This window comes from Mytilus galloprovincialis, chromosome 9, assembly GCF_965363235.1.
Source record: "Mytilus galloprovincialis chromosome 9, xbMytGall1.hap1.1, whole genome shotgun sequence".
NCBI classification, from domain to species: domain Eukaryota; kingdom Metazoa; phylum Mollusca; class Bivalvia; order Mytilida; family Mytilidae; genus Mytilus; species Mytilus galloprovincialis.
This window is the reverse complement of record NC_134846.1, coordinates 55,842,388-55,854,332: the sequence shown is the minus strand read 5'-3', so window position 1 is coordinate 55,854,332 and position 11,945 is coordinate 55,842,388. Positions and strand designations below refer to the sequence as shown.

At 33.2% G+C, this 11,945-nt stretch overlaps 1 protein-coding gene across 1 annotated transcript; it reads right to left on the bottom strand.

Moving 5' to 3' along the window:
* Window positions 1-1,573: 1,573 nt before the first annotated feature.
* Window positions 1,574-6,875, bottom strand: LOC143045356 (transcription factor MafK-like). The gene is made up of 2 exons (XM_076217811.1): window positions 6,672-6,875; window positions 1,574-2,631 (listed from the first exon to the last, which is right to left on the bottom strand). The coding sequence occupies exons 1-2, from the start codon at window positions 6,681-6,683 to the stop codon at window positions 2,161-2,163; spliced, it is 483 nt and encodes a 160-aa protein (XP_076073926.1). The 5' UTR covers window positions 6,684-6,875; the 3' UTR covers window positions 1,574-2,160.
* Window positions 6,876-11,945: the final 5,070 nt, after the last annotated feature.

The window sequence follows — 11,945 nt, the reverse complement described above, 5'->3', positions numbered from 1 at the left end:
TTCTAAATTGACTTTGTACTTATTTTTTTAACATAAAACAATATCAATTAAGTTTTCAAACTTCATTATTTGTATGTACGATCCCATCTTATTGAAGTTTTGATTTGGAAAGATCTGAAAGGTGGTTAAAAGCACCTGTCTTTAGTTAGAACTTGCACAATCTGACAAACAATACAGAATTTCACACAGTAATACAATGTCTAAATATATATACAACTACTTTTTGGACGGCATTGTGATTTATATTGTACAAAAAATAAAGCTCAGAGTGGTGGTATTGACGTAATATTTGTTTGTTTACTACAATGACTATGTTACAAAAATAACAAAATCAGGAAGTCCATTTTCGTTTTCTTCTTCCTTGTTGGTCAGGATTTTCTAAATAAACGCTTACAATTGTCCTAAATTTAAACACGGTGTAACAATGTCTTGGCATGAAATTGTTTTTTAAATGACTGCACTTAAAAATTGATCATTATACATGCACAGTAAGCGGACTAAAAGTTTCGATTACAAAAATATATTTGTACTCTATACTCTCACAAAATGATCTTTCTTCAATGAGTTTTGAGGCAGCACACCTTATAAAAGTTTATCAAGTTCATATACACATTACATGGTCAATATCTTATACACTCCCATGAATATCAGGGAGATAGATTCTGATCGTTCATAAACCACATCTGATAACATTGTCATATATTCTATCAGACTGCTCTGGGTACCTTATACAATTTCAAAAATATTTCTTTAATTGAAATTAATTAAATTTAAAAATCAAATAACAAAACAAGGATAATTTGACATGGTACCCCAGAGCAATCACTGATAATTCAATACATCAACACATAAACTCAATCACATAATTGTTGGGTCATTGGAATGTCAACTTTCCCTCAATTTCTTATAACTCTTTCTTGCCGTCCAAACCTACTGCCTTTTAAAACTTTTTCAGTAACCACAAAAATTTGTAAGAAATGTAGGTTTGGCAAATAACAATTTTGTTTTTAACAATTATAAATTTGTAAGAAGTTTTCAGGTAAAACAGATTTTTACATGTACATACAAAGATATTTTCCCATAAGGCTTCTTTTAAAGAATTTGAACTGTGAGGAATGAAATAAAATGCCCAGGTATAAAAAAAAAACACTATTGCAAGGCAATTGCAACCAAGGAATGGAAGTTATATGGATAAGACTAATTAGAACTTCCGCACACATCATTATGAATGTTATCCAATTTCAGTCATAACAAATTTTGCGCAACTTCCTACTGATCTAAAGAAGTCATTTCAAAAATATGCTCAAAGGATAAAATAATTTTCTTTTGAACAGTTAGTCATACTTAAAATTTCTATCGCAAATGTGTGCATCTGTTCTAAAAATATCCCTATCTTCTTCCTTCATCAGTAACCTAGTTGCACCTATAACAAGTCACAACCTTTGAAACATCATCATAAATAAATAAAACATCGTCCATATGACCAGACATGTGCAAAATTGTGCAAACATTACTTGCCACTAATACTACAGCACCATAAAAATCAGTCAAAATACAGAAACTGATCATTAACCTTAATGTATTTACAGAAAATCTTGTAATAATGAAATTGAAAAAATCGTGAATAATTTTTTAAGTACCAGAGCATGATTTGTGTTTTAATATGCCAATGACGTATGTTTTGTTTGTTTTCCATTTCCTTGTCAATGAACTTTATTTCTTAATGCACTTATTATCTCCAGCGCTGCTGCATAATCAAAACTAAAAATAAATATTTGTTTACTCTAAAGCAAGTGGGAGTACAAATGTATCTAGGGCTTCATGTGACACACATTGCGTAATCACCTGATATTTTATAAATATTTGTCGAAAGTCAACTACATGTATCATGCAAAAGTTGAATGATCAGTTTCTTGTAAGACTTTGTCCAAGTTTATGTAACATCATTACATAACTCCGTTAGTCAATGACCCTTACAATTTACATACAATACAAAATTACAAAAAATCTGAACACATTTTAAACCTTGTAAGGCGAAATGAGCAACCAGCAATCTTCAATCTGGAAATTGTCAAGTTAGTGTCGATATCAACACTTGTAATAAATTAATGAAACAGAAATGTTATATACAGGTGAATGATAAGGAATGTTTAACTTGGGTTACCCAAGACTCGGTTCCGCCTTGACAATATGTGGGAAACCAGTAGAATACATGATGGGTGGTGATAAAACACGGATCCTATTCACCTCTGCAAATCTCTGTAAAGCATCATATTTGTTTTTGAGTGAATTTAACTCCAGTTTAACCACATCATTTTCGCGCTGTAAACGTTCAACCTCAGCTCTCAAACCATCTTTTTCTCCTTCAAGTATTTCCTTCTGCGTCATCCTCTTTTCTCTACAATTTGCAGCATACCCACGGTTTTTTAACGTTCTACGTCTCTGCTTCAACTTGATTATCTCATCTTTGTTCAAGCCTTTAAGCAACTTATTCAGCTCTTTGACCGTCATGGCTACCAGCTCATTATCTGAGATGGGTGCTGTAGGTGTACTGCTTCTACTAGGACGAGAAGGTGGGCTACAGGCAAGCAAAGCTGCAGCTGCATCTGACTTGCACTGCGACAAGAAAATCTGAAAATAATAAAACCTTTTAGATTGAACATACAAATATTCAGTTTTATCTAAGCCCTCTTACATGTATTTGAAGTGTCTTAGTGTGCCAATGATGTAAAATATCATTTAGATCTCTGTTTACTAACATTGTACAAAATGTACATGTAGGTGAACACAACCCATATAGAATTGAGAATTGAAATGGGAAATGTGTCAAAACGACAACAACCCAACCAAATAGCAGAAACAGGAGAAGGCAATATAGCTAGCTTCATTACAGTAATCCTAAACCAATCTTTACCCTTAATTATAATTCTAACCTCTGCTCCAACAATTACTAACCACTGCAATGTTATTGTATTGATGGATTGATTGTTTGCATTAATATCATTTCCACACAATTGGTTATATCAAGGGAGCTAAATCATATTGGTTGAGAAAGCCAGTGTGTCCTGGTCGTGTGAGAATCACAACCTTCTACAGGAAAACTTACAATCCTGGTTATTGGTTAATTAAGATTGAGGGAGCAGTGATTTAACTCATCTCATTGTTGATAGGGAATTTCAAGTGATCTAAATAGAAGAACTACTTTTACCATTCGGCAATCAAGGCCCAGACTCTAACATAACCCTGACCTTTAAATGAACTCAAACCTCAAAGTAACCCTGACCTTTAAATGAACTCAAACCTCATAGTCAGTTAGTAACCCTGACCCTTAATTGAACTCAAACCTCATAGTAACCCTGACCCTTAAATGAACTCAAACCTCATAGTAAGTTAGTAACCCTGACCCTTAAATGAACTCAAACCTCATAGTAACCCTGACCCTTAAATAAACTCATACCTCAAAGTACAGAGTTCCTTAAAAAACAAGTTGGTTCTTATAGTTTTCTTTGTGCTTGAGTTTAAACTAATAGCATACAATTTTGAAGTTACTTTGCCAAAGGTAATAGATATTTTAACACTGATGTTGCCCATTACAGTGAGCATTGACGGACAGCTCACCCTCATGTTTTCTGTTATAAAGAACTTAATATCAAAGTGACACTGTGACATCACATCAAACTGACTAAACCAAGAAAAACTCAACCATGCACTTGAAATCATATTTCATTTACTTTAATGTTTTATACTAGTACATTTGTACTGTTAACAGGTAAATTAGGAAATTTCTTTGGTAACATCACATTATCAGTGATTCTAAAGGTCTACTGAGTTTCACTGAATATTAAGTCCAGTAAATTTTGAGTAGTTCATAAGGGACCCATATCATGGCCTTCTAGCAACAATGAGACAACTGACTAAGTCAATATAAATCTAATATCTCTAAAGACCCCATTGTCACAAAGCAAAAGAGAGAACAAGCAAGTGCACCTGAACAGTAACAAACTACAGTAGGCAAATAACGATCAACTGTATTTAAAGAAAAGGAAAATTCAGATTCCAAACACAAATGTATTGTAGTCCCAGCTTATGTTTAATTTGTAGTCCAAGCCTATATTTGTAGTCCCAGCCTATATTTGGTTGGAAAACAAAGTGATGTACGTAAATGTGACGTAGATCCTTATTCATGTATAGATGGTCAATTATCACTATAGTATATGTCAGTAGTTCACACAGTATCTTTGTTACAGTTCTGTTAACTTTCCAGAGGTGTAAATAAGGTGTGATATACTATTCCTTTAATATCAATACCCCTTCGGTGGTGTAAATAAGATGAGGTAATACAATTTTTCTCAGAGTAGGTATAACTTAAAGATCATGAACTACAGGCACTTAAATGACGAAATTGTAAACAAGCAGGTTTTGAGTTGTATACACTAATCATAAATGCCAGTAGAACTGCAACATGTCATATTCCAAGAACCTGTATGATCTTTTTATGGAATGAATAAAAAAAGATTAGATTCTTTAAAAGCATTCCTTGTTACTTGATTGTTTGTTCACACATGAATTTTAATCAGTTCAGAAACTTACAATTAATTTCACACAAAACACCCAAAACTTCATGCTAATGTGATTTCATTACATGAAATCGTTATATCAATTGCAAAGTCATAATAGAGACAAAGATAAAGCAGTGTCTAATATCAGATTACAACTATAGTACATGTATTACAAACTTACATTTGTAGATAATTCTCAAATTTTCTCATCTTCTTGAAGTATGATTTAAGCATTTTTATTCCAGAGTTTATAAATGTGTAAACTAGGCCAATTCACACAAAAATATATTAAAAGTCAAAGTGAATCGGTACACAGTCACTATAAACATCATTAAACCCAAACAAAAAGGTTTGCAATTCTAATGAATCTTTAACTACGTAAAAATGCACAAAATACACAAAATGTATATTTGTTTTTTTATACACAAGTACTGCAGAAAGAAAATGTTTACAATTTAAGTGTTTTGAATGTTTTCAACAAGAATTCAAGCTACATTGTTAACAAAAATAACCCGCATAAAACTCACTACTGGAAGGGCTAGAGACGAATCATGGTAAAGGAGTCTTAATTAAGCAAATCATATAAAATATATGAAAAGATTTGACCAAAGTTATACATTAGAACTGACAAGACATAAACAATGGGAGATGAATGTCCTTGTTTTTTTATTCTTGAACAGCAGTCAATTTTCCATTGCCAGAACATGATGCAAATAATCTACCTATAATGTGATCACATGCCAAAACAACATCAGTGTCTATAAATAACCTGATCACATGGTAATGAATGAACAAGTAATCCTACATATCTCTTCTAAATTTTTCATTTCAGGTAGTACACAATACTGATTAAAATGGCTATCTTTTATATATCTTAAGTAATCTGATAAATAAATTTTAATAAGCACATGATCATGTACTATAACATGAAGTACTTTTGTACATTTTTTTTTCTCAGTATACTACAAAATGTAAAGTCAGTGTTATAAACACTTAAAATTGCTAGATCCTTTTTTTGTTATCTGTACAGTGTACTGAGAAAAAATGATTAAATAAAATCAATATATAGGTATTACTCACTCATCTTTTAGATGACTAATGAATTTTTTTTTTACTGATTCAGCTGAAACATTTATATTACAAATCAATATAAAGTTATCTTTTCTTTACCCTTTTTCAATTTCAATTATGAACGAAAAATGTTAAGTATTTTTACCCATATAAATGTACATTAACTTTCAGTTTAAATTTCACTATTTTTTTTTCTCATATATATATAACACTTTTTCTTTATAATACATTGTACAGGCATGACAAAGTACAGTAGTCATAACATTTGTAAAAGTCAAATATTTTAATATTAATTGTCTTCTAGTTATTCATCCTTTTTATAACTAACTGATTCTAAACAAACATGTAACCCAATCAACAAGGCTACTACTCCAGGATATTGCAAATGTACCTCTTTTTGCAATTTTGTACAAATGATGATAAATCATAGGTTTGACTTAAAACTTTAAACTTATGTGCCTTTTTTGTTAAAGAATACTAATGATTTTATAATTCTGAAAATCTGATGAATATCCAAATAAGACATAAAAGTGAAAGCTCATCATTTTATTATACACTTGTGACATTTAGGTCAAATTCCAGGTATTGCCCCAACAATGTTAACTGTTTTCTAATAATCATATTTGGCATGTAAATTGGTGGAATGGCATAATTTATTAATATACTCTCTTTAAAAGTTATGGATTCAATCTGTAAATAACAAAAATCTATGGACAGTGGTTATGTCATGAAATTTACAATTGCATAAGCTCAATACACAAAGACGATCTGCGCAATAATCAATGGGGACGAACATATCACGTGGTCTTCAACAACAAACAACTCAGCAGTTCTAAAATCTGTCAAATTTAACAATATAACCAAATATATGTATTCAAAAACTGATTCAATAACATTTTTACATCAAAATGTATTCTTTTACATGTAAAATTGATTCACAGAAAGCAAGAAACGTGTATTCCAGATGTAAACAAAACATAAACAAGGCCACGCCATAGTACAACTTTACACATCGTGGTTGAAATTATAAAACAATCTTACCTTTTTACTCATTCTCCTTTGTCTGTCAACACTAAACAGGTTAAATAATATGAAACTGTCCTTTTTGGAATAACTGGGTCACCTAATCCAACTATAAAATCTCCAAATTCTGTAAAATACGTTTATTTTGGTTTCTACGTATTATTTTGCGACTCGGCAATTCTCGGAGCGGTGCGTATTTTTGCGCCTCTCGGGAAGAATTCTGATTGGCTGTGTGAAATGTTCAAACTGATGACTCAGCACGAACTCAATCAACCTTCTACGTTTCTGATGATTCAGCAGTAAAAACCACAACAATAACACAATCCCATAGTGACTATGTAAACAGTGCTATGGAGAACCGTTTCTCCAGCAGCAGATTGTTTTGTTTTGGGACTTGTTGCGTACACTTAGGGATTTCTAAATATAAAAATTGACTTGTAGTTACTATTGGTCGTTATTTAAATGTATTATTTGAATATGATATATTATTGATTTATTGATCATTTTGTTTTGTCCTAGATAAAATAATTTTTAAACAACATTTGACTAGTCAAGGAAGAACAAAGGGTAGAGGAGTTCAACACCAAATGATTATGTAATATATGAATTTAATATGAACTTGCAGAGACATTTATTCTACAGTGTATAGATGTATGAATATGTGTCTCTGGCTCAGTAAAGTACAGTTCAGACTCGGAGTGTCCAATGCAAGTGTAAGTTAAGTCAGAGACATATCAGTTGCGGATCCAGGGGCCGGGTGGGGGGGGGGGGTGAGTTTGAACCCCCCTTTTTTTTTTACGAATATTGCATTTGAATGGGGACATATAGTTAGAACCATTTTTAAATCCTGGACCGTTAGAAATGGCTGGATCCAGCCATGTATTGTTGTTTTATGTCTCTGGTAAGTCAGAAACTTGTTCACAAAGGCTTCTGTGATATGTGATCCAATAGTCTTGTTTAGATCTAGATCAACCGGCGGCTTTCAGGACAATATTTAAAAATTTTAACGTTGATACTTCACTTTTAATTGAAATCATTGAATTTTCTAGTTCTGGGAGTATAGATATTTTAAGGGGAATACTTTTCTGTTTATTTTCAATTTAAATTTTGATTTAGAAATTTAAATGGTAGTGCACTAGCGTCAAAATAACATAGTTACTGACATCAATTGTTTACATATCAGCTCCTGAACCTTTGGATACCATTCTCATTATAATGTCAATTATTGATTTATTTCAGCACTTCTTTTATCTTAGTTATTTCCTGAGTTTACTATAACTAGTGTTCAGATATTCTCACGATTAAAAGTAGGGAAAAAAAATGATACATATATATATATATATATATGATATATATATATATATCAAATCAATTTAAATATTAGCATTCTAATAATGATAAGAAGCTGGAAAGTTTTTTCTCTAAGAAGCAAGAGATATAGCCAAATTCGTTACATGTACTAAGGCTGACCCCTTAGTTTTAAATCTTACCATCTGTAGGAAATATGCATATTCTGTTTAAATAAAACTTGATTTAGTTGTAAATGATAATAAAATGCGGACGTCTTGGAAAACATTTTGCACACAAAGCGGACGTCTAGGAAAACATTTTGCACACAAAGCGGACGTCAAAGAAAACACCTCGTAAAACTTATTATGTATAATAGTTTAAAATTATCTGTACAGTTATAAACAATCGCAAGTTAGTTGACTGTTACGCAATATCTCAGTGTTTCTGTGAAAATTGACACTGGCTATATACATGTTTCAATTGTCCGACGTAACTTACTAACAATTAGGTTTTCCTTTTCGGCGGATCGAATATGACCTATCGAATTCGGCTTATTACTGGTTTGTTCTTGCATGAGCAACTCAACGGGTGCCACATGTGGAGCAGGTCCAGCTTAACTTCTGTGAAAATGGAATCACTCTATTATTTTGGTTGGGTTCATGTTACTACGTCTTTAGTTTTCTATGTTGCGTTTTGTTATTACCATCACTTGTCGTCGTCATCTGTCGTCGTCCTCGTAGCCTTTTTGAAAGATAAATTTTATGTTCCTTTGAAACAACAGAACTAATTTCAACCATCTTGGTTACCTACAGTTCTGCATAACTTCAAAACTTACAAACGAACAATGCTATAAAGGTTTGTTATATATCATGTAAGTACCGAAATACTGACTACTGTGCTGATGGTAAGATTATAGTCCACCAGCAGAGGTATCGATCTTGTGCTGTAAAAATGAAAATAGTACGTTATTGTATATTGAATGCGTCTGAAGCCCTTTTTTTTTATTTAGCTTCATCGGGAACCGGATCAAAGCCGAATATTTGTGGGCCAAAGATGTATAACCCCGAGGGAATCACCAGCCCATAACTCAGCTGTAGGTGTCAGTGACATGAATATCCATTATACGGTCATTTTTATAAGTTTGCTGTTTCAACAGTATGAATTATTCGAAATACTAAGGAAGTCTCAGGCATAGATAACCATAGTCGTATATGGCACAACGTTTGGAATTTTTGGTCATCAGTACTCTCCAACTTTGTACTTGTTTGGCTTTTTAACTGTTTCGATCTGATCGTCACAGATGAGTCTTATGTAGACGAAAAAAACGTCTGGCGTATTAAATTATAAGCCTGGTACCTTTGATACCTATAATGACGAAAAGAACTTGAAAATAGCCAAATCTATCTTTGGTCAACTCTTGCCTCGGGGAGTTGAAATGTTAGTTATTTATCATGAATTCCAAAATTTATAAAATTTAAACGGACAATTTTAGAAAGATTTCGGTTATAAATCATTTCAATATACCTAAACTTGAACTGACTACTGAGCTGATGATACCTGCGGGACTGATCCCGATACACCAGCAGAGTTATCGACTCAGTGCTGTAAAAAAAACCGAGAAAAAACACGTTTAAATTTATGCGTCATCATGCAAACATATTTCACTATATTTTTTTAAGTCTTTTTAAAGTCGGGCACCTGTAATTCAGTGGTTGTCGTAAGTTGCCGTCTGTCACTTGTTTTTTTTTTTTACACCAATCAGTTTTGTTCTTTCATGAATTTATGTATCTGGGTTTGTTCATTGTTGAAACCCGAGCGGACCCTATAGTTACTCATATGAAACCCGAGCGAACCCTATAGTAACTTATATGAAACCCGAGCGGACCCTATAGTTACTTATTTGAAACCCGAGCGGACACTATAGTTACTTATTTGAAACCCGAGCGGACCCTATAGTTACTTATTTGAAACCCGAGCGGCCCCTATAGTCACTTATTTGAAACCCGAGCGGCCCCTATAGTTACTTATATGAAACCCTAGCGAACCCTATAGTTACTTATATGAAACCCGAGCGGACCCTATAGTTACTTATTTGAAACCCGAGCGGACCCTATAGTTACTTATTTGAAACCCGAGCGGACCCTACAGTTACTTATTTGAAACCCTAGCGGACCCTATATTTACTTATTTGAAACCCGAGCGGACCCTATAGTTACTTATTTGAAACCCGAGCGGACCCTATAGTTACTTATTTGAAACCCTAGCGGACCCTATAGTTAAGTTATTTTAAACCCTAGCGGACCCTATAGTTACTTATTTGAAACCCGAGCGGACCCTATAGTTACTTATTTGAAACCCTAGCGGACCCTATAGTTACTTATTTGAAACCCGAGCGGACCCTATAGTTACTTATTTGAAACCCGAGCGGACCCTATAGTTACTTATATGAAACCCTAGCGAACCCTATAGTTACTTATATGAAACCCGAGCGGACCCTATAGTTACTTATTTGAAACCCGAGCGGACCCTATAGTTACTTATTTGAAACCCGAGCGGACCCTATAGTTACTTATTTGAAACCCGAGCGGACCCTATAGTTACTTATATGAAACCCTAGCGAACCCTATAGTTACTTATATGAAACCCGAGCGGACCCTATAGTTACTTATTTGAAACCCGAGCGGACCCTATAGTTACTTATTTGAAACCCTAGCGGACCCTATAGTTAAGTTATTTGAAACCTTAGCGGACCCTATAGTTACTTACCAAGGTATTTGAAACCCGAGCGGACCCTATAGTTACTTATTTGAAACCAGAGCGGACCCTATAGTTACTTATTTGAAACCCGAGCGGACCCTATAGTTACTTATTTGAAACCCGAGCGGACCCTATAGCTACTTATTTGAAACCAGAGCGGACCCTATAGTTACTTATTTGAAACCAGAGCGGACCTTATAGTTACTTATTTGAAACCCGAGCGGACCCTATAGTTACTTATTTGAAACCAGAGCGGACCCTATAGTTACTTATATCCACGTCGTTTTGTCTCTGGTGGATAGTTGTCTTGTTGGCAAACATACTGAATATTCTTATTTTCTGTAGGGCTAGGATGAAATTTGAAAAAAAGGGCAGGACAGGAGTATGAAGTAAAAAAAGGCAAGATGGGCAACTTGGCCAAAAAAGGCAAGAAGACTATATATGTTAAAAAATGTCAAGATAAATAAAAAAAAAAGGCAAGACCGAATAGAGTAAAAAATAAAAAGGCAGGACAGAGATTACAACTAAAGGGTCACAAAGTTTACTTTTGTCACATGATACAAAATGATTAGGATTAGAACTAAATTTCAATTATTCTTAACTTTTTTGGATGCCAGCTTTTGTCCGGTATAGAAAAAGGACACAGACATAATGAGACAGCAACCCAATCCTGCATGCTGGACCTGTAGAACAGATCGATTGTAGTGTTTCTTTATAAAGTATGCGACAGAGGGTGAATGGTATCTAATTACGTTATATGGCCAAATAATTATGTTTCCAATTTTATAAGTCCGGAAGGCTTTCTTATATATTCTTATGGAGTGCACATTTCTCAGATTGTGTAGTGACGACTTGGATTTAAAAAAAAATAATGCTGACATATATTCTGCATGGATATAGATATCGTAAAGTGTTCAACACTTTTATTATTATTATCATAGAATTTATTAATGAAAGTAGGATCACACAATGTAATTATAAAATAAAAAATAAAAATTTACACCTGTTTTGTACGTCACGATTATTTACAGTACTTTACATCTACGTCAATTTTTCTCGAGTGTTTCTTTTTTTTGCTTAATAAACTAATGATAAAGGTTATAATTTTATAATATTGTAGCTCAATCATTGCTTTTGGTTTATATACGCAGAGACCTTCAATGCATGAGGTAAAAAAAAAATGTGCCAGCTGTATATGACGTAACCTTTTCAACTCTACCATGAAATGGAAAAAAAAATGATATC